Raw genomic sequence first — 21,592 nt, 5'->3', positions numbered from 1 at the left:
ATATTAAAGAAATTGTTCACATTTTGGGAGATAAACTAATTTCTTTCTTTCCAACAATTAGATAAAATAAGACCTCTTTGCTTCAGCTTTCTTCTAAATGCCTGTGCATTTAGAAGAAAGCTGAAGCAAGGAGGCGATTAGTCTAGCTTAGCATAAAGATCAAAACCAGGGGAAACCAGCTAGCCCGGCTCTCTCTCAACTGTTTTTCACCATGGAATACTTACAGTGACCCCCCAAACTCCCCACAAAATGTTCTTTTTACATTCTTTCAGTGTACACAACAAAAGAGATACAATATAATGAACTTTAGTGTTAGTGTTAGTGTTAATAGCCATCTTTTTGAACTTCCTACAGGGCCAGGCTAGCTGTTTCCCCTGCTTGGCTCATTGCCTCTTTCCTCTAGCTGTAGTTAATGCACAGACATGAGAGTGATATTGACTTTCAAGTTCAAAGTTCAATTAGTTCAAAATTCTCAAAAGCACATCTACTCTTTTTCCCCTCAATAAAATGCGTCCATAATCTGTGAATATATGCAAGTATTTTTCATTTCAAACATTTAACTGCTGGATACAAGATTTCTCCTACTTCACTGAAAGTTTATGCATGCTGGAGATTTCAGGTTTCTGTGTCATACTATATACTGAACTATTATTGGCTAGTTGTGATGTCACAAAATCATGCTTGTATACATGTTTCCAACTCAGATTTAAAGTGAGCACAGATAAACTTTTCCCCTTCAGCAGATGAATGTGAAAACTTTGTTCTAGAGTCCATCCCTGCAAATACATTCTCATAATAAGGCTAAAAGACCTTAAGGGAACAATCAGCAAATCACATGTTTGAGTGGCGGGGAACATTTTCCAGTTATGCAAATAAGCATCATTTTATTTTGAATGCAACAGACCAGGTGTCTCCAGTCTCCTTAGCATACTCCTCCAATGATAAAAATAAGACCTGCACACCTGCTGTTCCTTCTTGTATTAAACATTTACCACCAACGTCAATTGAGCACTTTCATTTTGCTGTCAGGCTGCAGCAGCGGGTTATCAGCAACGCTTGTTTTTCTGGCCTCTGCAGTGGAACAAGATGATAAGCAGTGAACGCAGAAGGGGCGTGAAAGTTATCACCACCACAGCCAACTTTAAACGGCAATATGGTCAACAGGGGTATTTGATATAAGCAAAGTAAGTTTACAGTCAATAGTACAACACACACACAACACACCTGCATGGGCACAGGAAATGCAGTGTGTGATCCCTCAAATAAGACAAGAGGCGGTGGCTTTAATCAGACAAGACAGCTTTGGACGTTTATTAATTCATATGGATTGGATGACATTTGTGACCCAAGATTATCTTGACACACACGCACACACAAATCCCACCAGAGAGACACAGTAAGTAAGATTCCAAGAGCCCTTAAAACAGTCCAGTAAAATAACTTCCGTCTCACAAATCAAATCCATACAGTATTTAACTAATCCTGACATAAAATGTAAACATTTTAAAGAACACAGTCTGGAGTTTCCATTGCATTTAAACTGCAGAGAGCTCCAATGACTAGCTCCAATGTTTTTTAGTGCTAAAAAATTGATTTTTGCACTCTCTAGTGACCAAGTGCAAAAACACCATTGTGTTTAATCTATTCGGGTTTCACAGTTGTGCTAAGACGCCAATGCAAAGTGTCCTTTTCATCTACTAAGAATTGCAAAAATAATAAATTAAGATCTTTTGCATATAGATATAAAAACTGTTGTATTTGTTCTGTGACTCTGATTCTATATAGGAGGGTAACGTTTTAAATTACAGCTCCTAAATCAATTGAGTTTTCACATTAACAGTGCAATGAGAAAGTACAATGTGGACAATTTCGAGTAAACACAAATGACAAATACTTCAGAACAACCAGCAGACTGAGGTAAGGCTTTCTCTTCGTTTTAAGTTGCTCATCTGCCACAAGCCTAAGCTTTTTTCAACAGTGTGAACAAAGTAGCTTATTTATTTAATTTTATTCCGTTACAGTTAAGAATTAGTCTGATAACATAATATTAACATATTAACTGTTACTGAATACAGTACTTTTGTCTAAACTTTTTTATTGCACAAAATGTGAAGCTTGAAGGAGCCTCACTGATCAGCCTCATCTACTGCATTTTACTCCTCTTACTTGCTTTTTGGCCACATATCACCCCCGGCCCACAATCCTCCCCATCGATTTCACTTTAGTTGACCCTCATATTTTTCTCACTTTCTATTAGTATATCCAGTATTTCAGTTTTCCCCCCTTTTGTAGATTTCAACTTCCATGTCATGGGCTTTGAAACTGGTGTTTTGTTCAAATCTGGGTATGGTATTCATTAAAATGCTTTTATCTCTTGTGAATTCACCTCTGAAAGGCTGCGGGTACATTTGCAATTGACCTCTGCTTAACGCTTGCATCAATAGGAAGGATTCTACTTCAGGAAGTAAAGGTACAAACAGTACTATTATCTCCTGTATGGCTTTGAGCGGCAGCAGATACTGATGACTCGTCTACAGAAGAACCAGAAGCAGGTAACGTAACGGATGTCTATTCAAAGAAATCTGTTTCCATCAGTCTTTAGCGCACCTTTGTTGTACTGATACAGAACCTTTAACATCTCAACGGAGTATAGAAACCTTTTTGCACAAATGCACAAATTAAAACAGGTGGTTGGATATAAACAAAGTTTTAGACAAACATACCATAGACTGGCAGATTTGTAACGGATGCAAAACACTGCCAGTGGTGTTCGGGCGTTTCACCATCATCAGCCTCCTTCTATCCACCCTCCAGAACAATTTGTCCATCATCTTTATGATATTCCTCCTTCCAACATCTCCTTTTTTTTTTTTTCCTTAACCCTGATCGGACCTCACCACCCCCCTCCCCCCTCCCTCTCTCTGATGGGTACAGGACACCAAACACATGAAAAAGGGGTCAGGGTCTTTTTCCCTGCAACAGAATGATTTTGGCACATGATGATTGGTGGCCCAACGCCGCCGGTGAGTGAGGGCGGGATCATTTGAGTCCCTCGTCTGTGCTCTTGAACATGAGAATGGCGTTGGAGATCTTCAGAGCAGGGCCTAGCTTGATGCTCATGATCTTCACAATGTCGGTCTGTGTCAGCAGCAAGAAGGCCTCCCCGTCAATCATCTGGGCAGACACAGACACAACAGTGTTGATATAACTGGACGTGGAGGTCACAGATCAAGAAAAGGTTTGTTTTGTCATGGTGCGTGAACAAAATAACAGAAATTCCTGCATTAAAATCCTACTTAAGTAAAAGTACACAGGTATTATCATTCTGCAGACATATTGACCCCTGTGAATGACATACAGTATATTATCATGTATGACATTATTAAATATTATAAATAGATGTTAATACTGTTGCATCAATACATAAGAATTGTTTTACTGTTGTAGTCGAAGTGGAGCTAGTTTTAACTACTTCATATCCAGTACGAGATACTTCAGGGGAGAAAAAAGAAGTAAAACAAAGTGTATTCTCTTTTTAGGGAATTTTCTTCTTCTTTGTTTTTTGTGAAAAACTGAGCAATTAGACTTATGTGGGCCTCAAACTGTGATTTAAATGAAACTTTGTGAGAATTTTATAGGGGAAATCTCTCTTTAGTGGAACCGCTGCTAACAGGACAACTGAAATGTGACATGGGGCCCCATTCAGACATTGCTTTTTTGTGAGCCTCTCTGAGCAACTAGTATAATCTTTAACAATGCTTTGTACTTTATCTGAAAAGTAACTTGTAACTATATCTGTCAATTACAAGTAGTGAACTAAAAAGTACAATCTTTCAGTCTAAAATGTGGTGCAGTAGTGTAGTAGAGTAAGTATACATCAGCACAAACTGGGAATACTCAAGTAAGTAAGCCATTTTATTAGGTACAGTACTTGAGTAAATGTACTTAATTACTAACCACCACCGACTGTGTATCTAACAGTTGAAAACATGGCTTAATTACGGGATAATGCAACAGTACAAGTGTCAAAAATCATGATGACATACCAAACATAGTTGAGCGGCATCACAAAGAGCTAAAACAACAGCAAACTGTGACAAGAAAATACTCCACACTACAAGACACTTAACAGAAAGTAGATTTCACTGTTCTCACATCTTCAATGTTACATGCCAGTAAAAACTGCAAAGGACTGTCTACATTAGAAAAAGTGAAATGTGGGAATTAACCTCATATTTTATTCACATACACTTGGTCTCACCTCTTCTTTGAAGAGACGAGCCTGTTCTTCACAGCCAATAAGATTCTGGACAAACCTGAAGACCTGCAGCACGAACACATCCAATTTCAAATAATCATAACAGACAGAGAAATCAGAAATGCCAGAGAAAAAAAAATAAAGTAGGTTTAGTGATATGGTTTGCTAACCTCCTCAACGCTCCATGCTGCCACCTGGCTGGCGTGAATGCCCTGAACGCCGGGCAGCAGCTTACAGTGCTGCTCCCAGCACAGAGACAGAGTCCTGTCTGACTGACTGCTCAGAGCTGACATGAACAGGGAGGGATACACACCCTCTGAGGACATGTCTGAGGACAAACAAAAAAACATGCTTGGATTCAACTGTTGATTTCTGAAAAGAGGTGTGTTAATCTCTGGATAGACATCAGTCTGTGACAACATTCACACCTGCAGGTGACATCAAGCTTACCACTTAAATCCATAATAAGCTTCTTAAAGCAGGACAGGGCTACAAAACCATTTCATCAAAGTAGGATATGTATAGTGCTTTTAGAAAACTCACTCTGATAGTCTCTCTGCTGGTTCTTCCTGTATTTGGGAGGACGGCCAATCCTGAAAACAGAAGAAAACACAAATTTTAGAGAAAACAAAACATGCATGCGCACGCACACGCACACTTTACCTGCCACGGTAATGGGTCTTCTTGGTCCTCTGGCCAAAAAAGAGGTTCCTCTTGCACTCTGAGTCCGACAGATCGGCCTTCAGCCTGCCCTGGTTACGCTCAGCCAATGGGCAGCCAGATATGCAGTGATGGGCAGTGAAACGACCGGTCACATGGCCTGAACCATCGCAACCAGGAGTTGGACACTTCCTGTTTCAAAGATAGAGCCCGCCAGTGCATTTTAAGAAGATGTAAGATCAAGTCACATCAACACTGATGTCAGGTATTGATGTGTATTTTGAATGGTTGGCCCTGGTGAATAAAGCCTCCATTAAATGACCTAATGACAGAGATGAGTTCAGTGCTGACCTGTTGTGGAAGCTGTACTTGTTGGTTCTGGGGTGGCCGATGGGTTTACAGGGAACAGAGGAGGGGTAGGTGGACTGACCTGTAGCAGGAGGCTCCCTCACACCTACATACATTCAAAGACAGATAGATGAACCCACACATGTATACACGTGATGTTCACAAACCCTCTTGCAATGCTGTAGTATATGGGAGATTATGCTGTTGCCAACAAGTGGTGTAAATGCAGAGAGGCTGTTTCATTTGAATTTTGAAGAAAATCGACTTCCAGTTTAAGTACAGAGTGAAGTGGCTGCTACCATGCGGCTGATGTGTTTTGGCGTCCCGTGGGGGAACTTTGAGCGGGTGACCGGTTGCCTCACACCAGCCTGCTGGGTGGATGTCGGGATGATCTGAGTCCATCCACTCATCATACACGTGACTCCAGCCATCATAATGGACCTGAAAGAGGAATAGAGATGCAGCTTTAACACATACAAAATACTGTATATGCACATACACTCAAACTACACACAGCTCAACTTGTAAACTTGTGTAATGGGTCCAGGGTTAGTTACAAAGATGTACATTACAGTATCAGTACATGTTAGCTGTAATTCCAGCATGCACATTAACAGACAAGTACACTTGGATAAACCTGTAATGGACTTGAGGGAGCTGACAACACACACATAAGCAAACATGCACACCCGAGTATTACCTTAATGCGATGAGTGTCGACCTCCTCGACTGTAGCCACTCTGATCAGACCAGGGCTTCTCTTGTCCACGGCCTCCAGTTTCATCTGAGGCTGGAAACTGTGGGCTGCACGCTGTAGACAAAGCAGAGGTTGATTGGAAAACATGTCAAGTATGCTTTCCATATAGCGTTGGCTTTAATTACTATGTTTTTATACTACTACTTTTTCGGGCCTTTTATAGGAGATTTTACAGTATAGAGATGACTGGAAATGAGGAGAGAGAGATGGAACATTAACATCTGTTATTTAAAAGTCCCACCTAAACTGTGCCTAATGTATTCACTGCAGCACTCTTAGAAATCTGATATGGATTATAATCATAATCAATATAATCATCTCATTATTTTTAATTACTCTGACATTTTCTGTCTCTCTTTGCCTACACCATTGTTGCTGTTTTCTCTCTCTCTGTTCTCACAGAACCACACTACAGATAAACTGTAGGCCCAAATGTAATAATTTCTTATCATACTGTGAATAAAAATTGTACATTTATTATTTGTTCTCACCACTTTAAAGGCGTCAGCGGCCACTGCCTTGGAACCTGTCTCCTCCAGGTAGCGAGACCAGGAGAATCGGCCCTGGTCCGGGTAATCTGGTATAGCAAACAATAAATTCACATCAGTCAGATAATACAAATATAAACATTTGACCCCTACATGCCACCTTGCACATTTTTGCTTATAAGTTCTTGATATTTTTATTATTTGTGTAATTTGAGCTCATCTTTGTGATTATAAAAAAAATGTGTGTGTGTGTACCGTCAGGGTTCTACAGTGCAACCATTTCAGTCGCATATGCCCCTAAAAATAGATACGTGCATCGTCGGCAGCTGAAAAGAAAATAGGATAGAATAAGACAAGGAAGGTCTGGTTTTGGCTAGCTCGACATTTAGCTATACCGGGTGCCTTTTGTTGAAATATGCTCAACTTTTCATAAAGACCAGGTTCACTTTCCGTGAACCAACCAATCATAACCCGGATGAGGCGGGAGATTAAAAACAATTCGACATTCTACAGCAAACAAATGTTTAAAACGTTTAACACATTGTTCTGCGATATAATCAATACAGTAACATTGTGTAATTAATATACTATTATAGAATTATACTAAATGTATATTATTAAATTAACATTATACTTATACTAATACACTTATTTATAGTATAGTGTGTCTGCAGTGGACAGATGTAGATTTAGCCAGAACCAGGAAGCCTGGGTGCCAATATGTGCTCCGTCTAGCCGCTCCTCCTCCTGAGAGCAACACGCTCCCCTTGTTCTTTTTTACACCTGTTACAAGTTATTGTTATAAATATTGTTCAGTAATCTTGTTTAAGTGTGGCGTGGGTTGTGTTGGTGTATCATGTATCGGTCCCCGCTTCCAAAACTACAAGTCCCACATGCCACAACCCACAATGCAATGAGTTTACTGTGATGAGTGTTTTCTCTTAGTGTTTTAAAAGCTGTTTTAATGTTGTAAAAAGCTTTGTCAATATTTTAAGGTCCATGCCGAGTGTCCAGATACCAGTGTCTTCACTTCCATAGTCCTCCACTGTTTTTTTTTATCATAATTGCACACAAGGAGAAGGAGCACACACGTAGTATAAATATGTATATAACACATTGTATCTTAATAAACTCTGTTTTACTTAAAAATTTCTCTCTGTGTCCAAAATTGTTTCATTAGGACATGTGCTCTTTGGGAAACGGTTAATGTAGAGTCCTGACTGGATGTTGTCCTTAATCCTAGTTCCCAAAGGAACAGAGGGACAAGAAGGATAGCTGGTATAGACTAGATAGTTGTTGTTAATAATTTGTGACAATGAACATGTTAAATAAATTAAATTAATGATTAACAGGGAACACACTGGTCACCTTGGGGTGGTGTTAGGGGCAGGTTCCTCTCCTGGCACCAACCAATAGGATGAATGTATGGACTGCTGGAATCACACCTACATATTTTGACAAACAACAACAACGTCCAACGTTGAGTTACAATAGAAATTTCTGTCAAAATTGGCAGAGGCAGAAATGATATGAGTGATAATAAACAAGCAATGCTGCAGTTTGGTAGATTCATTATAAGAAAGATTCTGTGATTGAAATAAGTTATTAGTCTATTAATTATTCAGATCTACTTGGACCATAGCGTTCAATAACTGTCAGGTTTTAGAGCTGCTGACCTTGATGCTGGACCAGCTTTACTGTGGGTTTTGCTGATGCTTATTTAAAGCTTTATACTAACTACATGTAATGTAAAAGGCCTCACTCATGATGACAAACCCACTTATGACTCAACTGTACAGCTCTAGTGCGTTAATAGACTCTTTTAGCTCTTTATTTTGGGTTTATGACACCTTTACTGTCTCAGCACCATTATTAACTTTGTTTCCAGCTGAAGCAGAGAAGCTCTTTTCAACAAATTGCTAAAAATCCTGACACATTTAGCAACTAGCTAGTGAAGAAAGTGGAGCATTTAACAGCGAAAGAGTCCAATATTTTCCTTAGGAGTTGGTTGAGTCCAAACCAGAGAAAATATTAAAAGAGCTCCATGACGCTCTTCTGATAATTCTCAATCTACGCTGCGTAAACAATTTCTTAGAATATCACAAGCCTCAGTTTCTCCACAGCTGCTCAGTATCATATTTATTCAAGATGCTTTCTTGAGTCATTTCCCAAAGCTCAAACATTCCCAATGTTTTTGAGGCTCACCAGTAGTCGTATGTGTCATCCCAGTTGTCAAAATGAACCAGGAAACGGTTGTCCACCACGTCAGTGACGGTTGCTACACAGATGAGGGAGGGGTTCATACGGTCAACAGCCTCCAGCTTCATTCCTATCTCGAAATCGCACTTCACATCGATCTACACAGGAAGTAGAAATATTAGAGATTACATGGCAAGTTCACATTAGGAAGTAGAGACAGACAGGGCTGTGGACTAGCTGATAAATTAGGTGAAAGTTAAACAGAAACTGAGCTGTTGGGAAATTAATTGTGCTGTTTCTAGATTTGTTTATGGATTCGCCGTTAATTAAAAAAAGTGACAGACTGCTAAAGTTTGATAAATTGAAGCTTGAAAGTTGCAAGCAGTAAACATTAGTGTGCAGAAGGAAGCAAACATCAACCCAAACACGAATAAAGCTTTATGATGTCCTCGCATTAAATATTAATATGAATACAAATATCAGACAGGACATCAGGCCTCCTTTTACAAAGCAATGCAGGTGGAAGCTATAAATACTTAAAGTCACAATATTGTTTTTTGGCACTTTTGGTCTTCAACTATCACTATCTACTTAAAGTAAAGTCAATATTTTCTGAGAGAGATAGAAGGTGCAGAACTTTTTATTAAAACAGCTTCTCATTGGATCTGGAGTTTTCCCAAAATCATTCACCTCATCCATTCATGCTTGTAGATAATACAACTACCGTATATTATATAGTGGCAGTTACCCTCCCAGGACTGGCAAAGAGTTCTTTGGAAGCCACTTGTGCTTTAGTCATTCTCAGGTAGTTGGTCCAGGTAAACTCCTCCTCTTTACAGCCTGCAGGAATGACATAAATACAGAGAGAAGATTGAAAGAATTAATATTGACATTTTTGGGAAGCGCACTTATTTTCTTTCTTGCAGAGAGTTAGACAAAAGGATTGCTACTACTCTAGTATCTCTATGTTAAATATGAAGCTATAGCCAGGAGATGTTTAACTTAGCTTCGCATAAACAATGAAAACCGATGGAAACAGATATCCTGGCTTTAAATGGAAACAATATCCACCTACCAGCACCTCTAAAAATCACTAATTAACAGTTTATATCTCATTTGTTTAATATGTACACAAATCGGGCTACTGACTTCCTGGAGCCTCGCCGACACCATGATGTTGTCGAGCAAGCAGTGGAAACTACACCATGTTACTACCTCTGGCCAAGAAATAGTCCTATACATGACCCCCCATAAAATAGTCCTATACATGACCCCCCATAAAATCACAATGTATCATTTCTCCTCTTTGGTTTTTGTACAGATAAAAGAAATGTGATATAACATGTTTATTAGTGAGTTTTAGAGGCGCTGGTAGGTGGGTCTGTTACCTTTGGACAGAGCCGGGCTAGCTGTTTCTATTCTTCATGCAAAGCTGAGCTAACTTTATCTTAATTTACTGCACAGGCATTAAGAGTGGTATCAACCTTCTCATGAGTGTATTTCCCAAAACATTGAACTATTACTTAAGAATTATCCCGTGAAAAGTAAGCATAAGTGAAGCACAGGGTTTTTTTTGTCATGCTATTTACTGTAGATTCTAGTTGCCATTTGGTCTTTCACAGTGTCCAGAGTGTTTTCACCTCTGACCTTTGGGGGTGTGCAGTTTGTGTCCTGTGCTCTCACACCAGCCTGCAGGGTGGATGTCGGGGGAGTTGGCATTCACCCAGAAGTCGTGGCAGTCAGAGTAGCCGTCAAAATGGAGCCGCAGCCGGTAACCACAGACCTGGATGATGACATGATGCATTAGAGAAACAAAAGCACGCTGGAGAAGGCGACACCAGGATGAACTCCTCCAGCATGCAAAGCATTCTGTGAGTGAATGGTGAGTTTTAATCCAAAATAATCAGGCTGGCCATTAAGATCCATTAACTGCTTTAATGGACGTCTGGCTCACCTCAGCCACAGTGAGGACAAAGTACATGGACGGATGTTGCGGGTCAATGCCTTCCAGCTTCATGCCCTGTTTAAAGCCGTTCTTCACTGTTGGCACTCTCTGGGACTGGACACATGGGATAATAATATTTGAGTACAGAACACAGAGATTAAAATAAAGTGAAAATGAATGATCCTTGTGGGGAAATTTGATCAGGACAAAGAAAATATCAGAACACATCAAATTGTAGACTAGACTAGTTGAGATTACAGCGTTTTCATCATTCTCATACTACTTGTGTTTTTTCCTCAGAAGGACAGAAGATCTCATCAAGATAAAGTGATGCAAAACAGTTAAAATTGTTAGAGAAATTACTAACTTTTAAATGAAACCACACTAAGAACACCCTCAACATCTCTGTAACAGAGAAAAAATAATAATATTGTACACCTTAGGCTGCATACATCACTTTCTCACTCGTAAATTTACATTTCTCATTTCCTCCCTTGACAATGCGGCACTATATTTTTCCCCTCAGGACGATAGATTTGCCCCTGTGCAATACGTAGAGCTGCAGAGCTGAAAAATAAGTGATTAAAAATCATGGGTATACTGGGTGATGCTTTGAGTGCATGGCACAAGCTCAGGCTGAAACTACCAGTATGAATATTAAACTCAACATACCTCTTGAAAAAGCTTGTTGGGCACAGCAACAGCTTTGCTTTCCTCCAGATACTGAGCCCACGTCCACTGCTCTGTCTTACTGTCTCCCGCTTCACCAAAAATACAAATTAAGCATTTAGTTGATTCATCTCTGCAATGTGTGTTACAGCAACACACTACTAGAGCACAAGCTCCAACATAAGGAAACGGGGAAGAAAGAAATTTAATGAACAGAAGACGGAAAAAAAGTCAGGAGGAGGGACACAGATTCCCTGAGCAGCAAGTGTTTAATGATTCCTGATTCTGTCATTTTACGCACAAGTTTAGAAGGGAGATGTTCATCTAAAAGTAAAATATTACCTGAAGTTCAATTTCTGATACCACTACAACACCTAATTAGTACTTCTATTCTTCAACATGTCCTGTCTACAGGGGAAAGAATTGCAGAAAAGAAAGAAATGTCATGGAAGGACGAGATAAAAGGTGTTAAGGACGTACAGGGACTGGATGAAATAAAGCATCACCAGAACACAATTCAATGAAGCAGCCCTATGATAAATACAACCCATCATTTTTTGATAGTGTCAGAGAGATGGAGATTCAATTTGTTTTAATTGTTAAATTGTTATGACTTGTGGTGTTATTACAAGAAATTGCATTATATTCAATTCAACTTTCATTTACAATGATGCTGAGATTACACCATGGAAAATACAAACATTCAAAATCACCAAAAGAAGATCAGTTTAAACAGTTGCAGGCAGGTAATGGATGGTTATTAAATGTCCAAGAGGTATAAGAGCATTATGTTTTAGGTCACATTGTTAAGAGATCCCATGAGTCTGCTGAACTAATTCTAAAAGCAGATCTTCCAAGACCAGTCCTGGCACAGGATACACGAAGAACCAGCCAGTCGCTCTTGCGCTAAAAGTGAACCGGGGTTCCAGTGCAACAGTGATGTATGATGGTAATTTTCCAACCAGAGCTTTACAGACACTAATGATTACTGCATGTCTCATTGAGAGAAGACCAACCAACCTTTTAATAGAGGATACAGTGGTGAGTAGTGTATCACCGGTTATAACCCTCAGGGCTAAGTGGTAAACAGAATCTAAGGGCCCAAGTGTGGAGGCTGCAGCGTGTCTGTAAATTACATCCCCATAGTCCAGAACTGATGGGAAGGTTGATTCAACAATTCTCTTCCTACAAGTCAAAAGGATGGTGGTTTTATTTCTGTATCTGTCTGTCTTTTGTTGTAATATGCCTACACGGTTCCTGATGTGTTATTTAAATGTAAATTTGACGTCAAGCCTGATGCCAATTATATAAGCATTCTGTCTTCGATATTTGAACCACTGACCGCAAAGACATGCAGGATGTTATGATGTCCATTGTAAGGCGCCCCCCTCTGTAAGTAAGGGAGAGACCAACAAAAAGACAGATGTAAAAAATGATTACCTCCTCTGATGTGTCTGCCGTCTGCTTTAGAATCATCCATTTTCTCATCCTAAAAAAAATTTGAATCAAAATGACACAAGAGTAAAGAGTAGAAAGACAATAAGCCAACACACATTTTGTAATATTTGCAAGGAATATTTGATCTTGGTCGTTTTTAATCAACCATGTTCAACTCATTAAATACTTTCAGTCATGCACATCTGACTAAACTCATCTGATATGAGAACATCTGGTAATCTCTGGATGTTAAATGAAAATAACAATGCTGCATGACACTGCTGTCCCACCGTGCCTTCGATGTCAGAATCTTCCTCAGAGGGACTCAGGTATTCCTTCCTCTTCCTCTTCCTCATGGGTTTCAGGTGATCCGGGTTAAGGGAGGAAACCCTCCCGCCTGCTGGCACCTTCTCTACCCCGACACTCCTCCTGTGGTGCAGAGAGGACAGATACAGTGTCCCTTGCGTCTACACATTTCACCAGACTGTAGACTGTTTCCTTATTTTCTGTTTTCATTTATTTCCACCTTGTACACTGCAGGTTTGATTTTGTTGTACTTTTTTTGTCTCAGCTTGTGTACTTCAGTTAGTGACTTCTTGGTTTTCCCAGAATGCCTTGAGACGACCCCAAGTGCTGTGACAGAATGTGAGCACATGCATGTACTTATAGTTTGCTAGCCAGGTAGTTAGTGAAATGTTAGCATGTATGCGAATGCAGCCCTAACATTCATTGCACTGAGAGTTCACTCTATGTAAAAACATTTTGCACAGTTTTTTTTCATTAAATTATATTTCCTCTTAACATTTCAAAACCTTTTGCAACAGACTTTGAGACACAGTTGCTCCTGTTACCACGGTAAAATCTCAATAGAGTAATGACATATACAGTGCAGTTTGTCCAGACAGTCATCAACACACAATAGGGTGCATGTTGCTTCATTAAATGTTACTTATATTTCTGTTTTTAATGCACAAAGAACACACTGGAATACACTCATTCATCTGCCACTAGAAGCAACTACTGGCTACACTTTGAAATGGCACATTTAATGGGGGAATCTACCAAAACAGCCTAGTTAAAACTGTATGTGCCAGGAAATTAGAGTGAGTATTAATACATGAGTGATACATTGGGAATTACAAAAAGAGGAAAAGAGTGTGTGCATGAATGATTGTGCTAGCATATACATGTACTTAGTCATGCATAAAGGAGAAGCAGCTTTTACCAACATACCTGTCAGCGATGGGCTCTCTGCGTAGCTCCTCTGCGTAGGTCCTCTGAGCTCTGGGATCATGGTTCTGTTGTCCCGGTCCAACCTGGACTTCAGGTTTGACTGGCACAAACCTCTCTGGTTCCTCAGCTGCACCTCTCACAGAGCCGACAGGAGCCGACACATCTGATATACAAGGAAGAGGCAAAGTTAATAAAAGGCTACAGAAGTTAAAAACTGAATTCATGTGGATGATGTTACTGCACTACAACTGTATTTCTGGTATATATTTTTAGACTATTTCCACATTTATTACTTTTATCAATTCTTCAGCTGGGTTTAGATTTTTGTAAACATCTGAGTGATGCCTGCCAGATATTTTTAGCATTAACATGCAGCTGCACCCTCTCAAGAAGAGTTCTGCTGAATGAATTATTCCTTATTTCTGCTCCATACATGCATCATTCAAAAGGGCATGCTGTGAAATATTTCAAGTAACAGGGGCAACCGTACACAGAAAGTAACAGTCCTTAACTAACATGACACCTGCAACATCAGGACATACAAAGATTTGTTATTCCTCCTGTCATACAAAAACTCTATTGCTCAACTACGTGCTACAACACAGGAGACCTAAAACCAAAGCAAAATATTATTTCAAGGTATTTAATTTTGTGGCAAGCATTAAAATTGGCAGCTACTGGTTCTGACCTGTTTTCAGTGCAAAGTAAAAAAAACAACGGCATTTTCTGTTCAGTCCCTGACTTACGTAACCATGACTCTACCTGGCTTGTCGGCTGAAGCACTTTCTGAGTCAGCTGATCTCCCAGAAGTCCCAGCTGCTGGTTCAGCGGTGCTGGTTGTGGTCCCTGGGGTGATCAGTGTGCTCAGTGTCCCTACGTCACTCACACAGAACTAACACACACACACACACACACACACACACACACACACACACACACACACACACACACACACACACACACACACACACACACACACACACACACACACACACACACACACCAATGGATGTTTTACACTTCATTTATCTGCAATGTTGCCTGTTGTTTCCACGTCCCTCGAGTTTAGTGAGATATTATTCTAGTTAGTACAACCTCTTTTTAATGTGAGAAAACGTGCATCACATTTTGTTTATCGAGTAGTTTGGCTTTGTCGCCCAGTGGAGTGAGTTTCAGTAGTTTCTGATCCAAATGTTACATTTTAACTCCATTCATGTACCAGAAATGTACAGCAGAAAAACTTTAAAGGGAAGTTTATATAACAGGTCTTGAGTGCTTTTAATGTGAGTTAAATATTGTGTGACTAGAATCCAATCACCCAACATAAATATGCATGTAAATGCATGGTATAAGGGCATCCAGTGAATTCTCTGGGAATGGATTATCACACCGTTATATGACAGCCATTTGAGACAGACGAGAAAAAAATGTCCATGCCTACATTTAAATCCAAGATGTCTTGGGTATTGCATTGTTTCCACTTGCTAGTTGGTACGTACTTACTTAATATTACCGAAATGTCTTACTTACTGCTAGCTCCAAGGGTAAATTCTTGTAAATGCATCAATCACGTCCTAAAATGTCCGTATACTGAATATCTCTCCAAAGTCTTGACGTCACCTTAATGGTTGCAACTCATCATAATTTTCATTATGTTTTATTTATAGATTGTTTATTTAATCAGTTAATTGTTTATTATATTGAATACAATTTATCATTCCTTGATACAAGTGATGATGTTGATCTTCTCTGACCAACAGTCAAAAAAACAAAAACATTCAATTTAACAAAATATGAAACAGGAAAGAAATCTGCCAAAGCTTCCCATTTGATATTAATATTCAGTATTGTTACTTGATCAGTGACTTTCTGTATTTATCGATTATTACAGATTTGTTTTCTGTTCCCCTAATCACTTGCTCCCCTAATCATATCAGCACTAACCAATTGATGTAGTATGTATATCAGTGGGGAATCTGTGATATCATGAATGTTTGTCTGTTTCCTGACATGTGACTGATGTGCACCTCGTTCAGTGTTATTTTACTGCAGTTGATCTTGTGAACTGAGGTTTTCATTGGTGTGAGTGAGTCACTGTAATTGCTGTGGGAATAAGATTAATGAGACAAGTGAGCCACCACGGCAATCCATAAAGCTACTGTAGGGGAAAAACAAGCAAGTGAAAAATTGCTTGAAATCCTCTCTAAAGAAGGTGCTGTGAAGGAACTGTAGCTTGTTGGGCTGCTACACCTGGAAGAGCAAAATATTGTATACTTTGTATACGACACATGCTGAAGCCAGATATGCCAGTTTACCTTGAGGTTGCTGCTGGGCAGGATGGCCATCCCCTCCTTCCACTCTAGGACGTGGACAATGCTACAAGCTCCGCCCACCTGTGCTGTCAGGGTGGGTGTGACCGTCTCATTAGCCCGGCCTCCTTTACCTGGGTCTCCCATGGCAACAGCGGGCGTCACCTCTATCTTCTGATGGCTGGAAGCAGGAGCTGCGGAGAGAGATGCATTCAAATTTAGTAACTTTCTGACAGACAAAACAGCACAATTCGACAAGCACATCCTGTTTTATTTTATTGTATCATTTGGTTCACTTTGTGTAACGCACTATAAACTCACAAGCTGTTTGACATATTCCAATCTGGTTTCCGTAAAAAGCATTCCACAGAAACTGCATATTTCTAGTGACATTCTGAGGTCAGCTGACTCTAAGGAATACACAGTTTCGGTTCTCTTGGACCTTTCATCCGCTTTTGATACTGTTGATCATAATATTGTGATAAATAGACTCCATGATCTGGTTGGGATGTCTGGATCAGTTTTAAAATGGTTCTCATGCTACCTTTTTGGTAGAAGTTTTAATGTAAATCAGATCATGTCTGAAACTGCAGGGTTGTCGTGTGGAGTCCATCAGGGTTCTGTCTTGGGACCCATCCTGTTCCTTTTGTATACATTTCCTCTTGGACAGATAATTAGTCAATTTAGTGACATATCTTACCATCTGTATGCGGATGACATTCAACTGTACTGCTCGTTTAAGGAAACTGAGTTCAATAAATTGTCTTCTTTAATTAACTGCTTGACCAGTATCAAACAGTGGTTATGGGACAACATCCTGCTTCTGAACTCAAAGAAAACAGGGACACTAATTATTGCCCCTGAAAGTAGAATCCCCAGATTAAACATCATATTGGTGACTTAGGCTCGTCTGTCCAGCCGAGCCTCAGGAGCTTAGGTGTTGTTTTTGATTCAGCAATATGCTTAGAATACCACACCAAACAATTAGTCAGAAACTGTTGAACACTGACGTCAAAGGGTGAGTTGGAGATGATCATTCATGCTTTTATTTCCTCTCTTTTTACATGTTTGAGCAAGAAGGAGCTTTACCGTCTCCAGGCTGTTCAGAACTCTGCTGCAAAACTTTTAATTCACATTAACAAAAGAGCAAACATCACACCTGTTTTAGCAGCACTTCACTGGTTACCAGTCCAGTATAGAATTCAATTTAAAATCTTGGTTCTTACTTTTAGAGCCCTGCACGGTCAAGTTCCTCCCTACATATCTGAGTTGACACAGCTTCATACTCTCATCATTTCAAGCAGTGGCACCTTGGCTGTGCATTGCCTCCCTTTCTACGTTGTCTTAATTCTGACGATTCTTTTAAAAAGCAACTAAAGATGCTGCTATTCAAGCCGGCTTTTAGTAAGATGAGGGGTTTTTATGTTTTTTGTTCTATGTTTTCCATATGAATTTAAATTTTCTCATGCATCGTATTGTATGTCTTATGTTGTATTGTTTTACATTTTATTGTGAAAGGTGCTATACAAATAAACTTTACCACTGAAATAAACTTCACTTACTTAAAGAGAAGCAAATTTACTTTGTTGTACAAAAAAAGGAGTTACACTATGTTAACATGTTAAGGCTGAGCCCTTTGCTGCATGCCATCTCCTCTCTCTCTCCCACATTTCAACTGTCCTATCAAAAAAATAAAGGCAAAAAGCCCCCAAAAAACAACCTGTGTTACTGGAGACCAGTGTTTCATCAGCACCACTGCACCCAATAATGTAAAAGAGTACTCTACCAATTTAGCATTGCACTCCTGTAACATTGTCGGACTCACAGTGGACAGATTAACAAAGGACTATTAATTAATCTGCTGATAATTTTTTCAATTAATCATTTGCTAATCACAACTATATGCAGAGAGATGTCAAAAGTGAAACTATAATTTTTGCAGATTAATTTTCTGTTTATCGACTAATCAATTACTGGCTCATCACAGCTCTAGTGACAAGACATTTTACTGATGTCATGCAGTGACTTAAATAACCTTTAATAAGTTGGTAACTACCAGCTATTTGCCCGTATTTCCAGGAAAAACGCCTAAAATAACATAACCACAATGAATCAGTAATAACTCCTCAACCATTAGGCCTAGATGCATAATTGTTTAAAAGGTCAGAAGCTAAGGAATATAAATCAACTGCAATTAACCTATTTATATTTCTATTAAAGAGTAAACTGAGGTGCAATAAAGGAAAATATGAAATGTTCATCCTCGCCTGCTATAAAATCGATATTTTAACAGCAATATCACCATCAAAACCATCATCCAGCTCATTATAATGCAACTGAATATCTTCTAATACACCTGGCTGGAATACAACTGTAACTGTAAATTTGATGAAAACAATTTAAAAAAACAAATAACAGGTGAATGTCCATGTTTTGGCCATATTGACTGTTTATATGTTCACTTTTATTGGGAGTTTTCTTCAAATCACTATTTCTCTCCATACAACCACGTTCCAAATAATATAAAGCTTCTAAAACATTGAAATATAGATAAAAAAAAGTGAATATTGATCAACATTCCTATGACCAAAAGCACTCCCATGCTTTACAGGTAGCGGTTGTAACTGTATATGTATATTGGTGCGTTTGTTGTTATTGTTATCCAGCTAATAACTCTTTAGAGTGGTCGGACTGCTGTGAAAGATGATATGAGATATATCAAGAAGGCAATAACTGCAGCCAGTGTTCACAGAGAGATTTATGTTGTGATATAAGTTCATTTAGATGCTTGGTGTTTGATGTGTATTTGATATGGATAAAAATGGTTGGTTTGAGATGCTAGCTGAACCTCCTAGCTTCCCGGAGGTGTGTGGCATGCATAGGGCGACAAAATACTAGGATCAGACATTGATTTCTCATTTGCAATTTGCGTAAAAATGTATCAGATCCTGCAATAAATATCCTGACTTTGTTAATCAGTTGGTCTGTCATAAACCCACACCTGTGTTTCTAGTTGTCCTGAAATTTAAACTCCAGGAGTTGACTTACATATCTTTAAGGATCCTTGGTTTAAGATATAATCCCAGTGAATGAACTTAAACATAGTAGGTGTGACTTTTGAGGAAGGAAAATAGTTTAGATGAGTTTATACTGATATTTTGGACCACAGGTTTTTAAAAATGAGAGGCGGGCCTCAGGGGGGATCCAAATTGTTTCAGGGGAGCTTAGTTAATGGAAGTGAAAAATTACATTAGCTAACAAATAGAGATCACACAGAATAGCCTAAATGTGTGTGATTTGGTTAATGTGATAGTTTCCACTTTCCCAGAGTCAGAAACTAATAAATGCCGTAGGACAGACGTTTTTTATGTATTTGCTGTGGTCTGACATGTCAAACTAGAAATATGAGGTATCTTGGCTCAATTGTTGAGTGTCTATGGGATCAAAGAACATGATCCAGATCCTATAGGTATACAGAAATCTAGCAAAACTAAGCAAGTAACCTAAATTAAGTGGATGTGAGGGGACGCCCATAGTTCCAGACTTTGAAAAACCCTGTTTTAGACGAATTAGTTAGTGTTTGCAAATAATGTTGTTCGCTTAAAGGTTTTTATGATCATTTTTTTGCCTTTATTGGACAGTCAGAAACAATAACACTTGTGCTCTCTTGATCCTCAGTAAAAGAAGGTCAGAGGTCAGGACCGGTGCCTTTGATGGGGTAGCCTATATATTTGTTGATGGGGTATATACTTGTTGAGACAGTTGTAGCCTACTCCCATCCCCAGGTTAAAGGACGGTCTCTCTAAACTCATGTTGTTAAACACTGCCACGCTCAGACCTGTGCTCACCTGGCAGGAGGAAAGCTGTGGTGGTGTGAGGCTGGGGCCGAGCCTTCTTGGCCACTCCATCATTACCACAGATGAGGACAGCCTCACTGGGAGAGGAGGAGGACGGGTCCAAATGGGTGCGATCAGGTTCTTTAGGTGGAGCCTCCATGTTCACTTTGGCACTCATAATTGTATCCCTGTCCCTCAGTCCGGAGCACTGGAAAGCAAAGAGTATGATGAACAGTACAAAGCAAAGCTCTCTGGTTCAAAGGACTAGGTCCAATCTAAAATTGTTAAAAAAAATTTTAACAGGTAGCGGTTGTAGCAAACCATTTTGGTTTGAGTTTGGTGTTTATACAATGCATCCATAAGATGGGAAAATACAACATTTTACATACAGCCAATACATGAAATGCTGCTGGACCTAAGCCCACTTTGGTGCTATAGCCAGTTCTGAACACATAATATAAGCATCATATTAACATTATATGAGCATAGAATATTTGTTCTCTCCATATATATTTTCTGCTTCCATTTTTTCCTAAAATTGCTCTGAGACATATTGATTTAACAAATGTAAAACTACAGAAGGAAGACTTTTGTTGAGTAGGCTATTTCCAAAAACTTTAAAAAAAAAAAAAAAAGAAAAAGAAAAAGATAACTTTTAAGAGTACCATTTTACTGAATAATGGCTGCGATGCCTTCCTCCATCAACAGCCATGACCCCGTGTGACTTTTTAGCAGCCACCCATTACCTCCAATAAAAAGAGGCAATAATCATAGACCAATATTTAGGCAAAAGGCTCCACATCCATATTTCAGTTAAAATGGCGGAGGATCTGAAATCCTTGAGGCAAGAAATGTGTAAAAGCAGGGTCTCAAATCGTGAAAATCACATTTACTAAAAAATGAACCTTGTCACCCATTCCGGCAGCACCTCAAATGAATGAGCAACATTTTCACTCCACAACAACGTTAAGCATGCGAGATATTTTAGCAACCTAACCCCGGCGCGGCTGCTTCTATTATTTAAATGCATTTAACTCGATTAGGTTAATTAAACGCGTGCCATTATAGTAGCCTATATATTGTTTTAACACGAAAAGCTTTGTGGGTGATACTAGCCGTAGCGGTAAAAAGCTTCTATTATATCCAGGGAAAAAAACACTAGTCCCATTAAAACCTGTGCGGTTAAAAGACGTTCGTGTGAAAATGTGAAATAAATTCGTGTTGCAGATCAATTCGGTACTGAAATTTGGCTTACCAGCTCTGATCTCCTGCGGCTCCGGATCTCCGACTGCGCATGCGCGGGACCCCAGTACTCACTGCTCTTGGGCTAAAATGCATCGCAAAAAGACTTGAGTGCAATCGCTCCACTTTCAGCGAAAATAATGTAGTGGACGATCGATTAGTCTGAAAGTCGTTCAATCACGGCTGCTAGGTTGCCTTTACTCCACATTTA

At 39.3% G+C, this 21,592-nt stretch overlaps 1 protein-coding gene across 1 annotated transcript; it reads right to left on the bottom strand.

Annotated features, from left to right (window-relative positions):
• Positions 1-1,282: 1,282 nt before the first annotated feature.
• On the bottom strand, positions 1,283-21,420 carry l3mbtl1 (L3MBTL histone methyl-lysine binding protein 1). The gene is made up of 22 exons (XM_038723733.1): positions 21,395-21,420; positions 20,152-20,347; positions 16,310-16,497; positions 14,757-14,886; positions 13,995-14,157; positions 13,052-13,190; positions 12,765-12,813; positions 11,328-11,416; positions 10,665-10,769; positions 10,358-10,493; positions 9,459-9,550; positions 8,717-8,868; positions 7,880-7,956; positions 6,515-6,600; positions 5,967-6,077; positions 5,566-5,707; positions 5,270-5,372; positions 4,922-5,110; positions 4,802-4,851; positions 4,429-4,586; positions 4,262-4,324; positions 1,283-3,174 (listed from the first exon to the last, which is right to left on the bottom strand). Exons 2-22 carry the CDS (start codon positions 20,315-20,317, stop codon positions 3,040-3,042), a joined length of 2,523 nt encoding a protein of 840 aa, XP_038579661.1. The 5' UTR covers positions 20,318-20,347; positions 21,395-21,420; the 3' UTR covers positions 1,283-3,039.
• Positions 21,421-21,592: the final 172 nt, after the last annotated feature.

This window comes from Micropterus salmoides, unplaced genomic scaffold (assembly GCF_014851395.1).
Source record: "Micropterus salmoides isolate LMB-PRFRI ecotype aquatic unplaced genomic scaffold, ASM1485139v1 Ms_hic_scaffold_16, whole genome shotgun sequence".
Classification (NCBI taxonomy): Eukaryota; Metazoa; Chordata; class Actinopteri; order Centrarchiformes; family Centrarchidae; genus Micropterus; species Micropterus salmoides.
The sequence above is the reverse complement of the archived record's forward strand: the minus strand, read 5'-3'. Positions and strand labels throughout refer to the sequence as shown.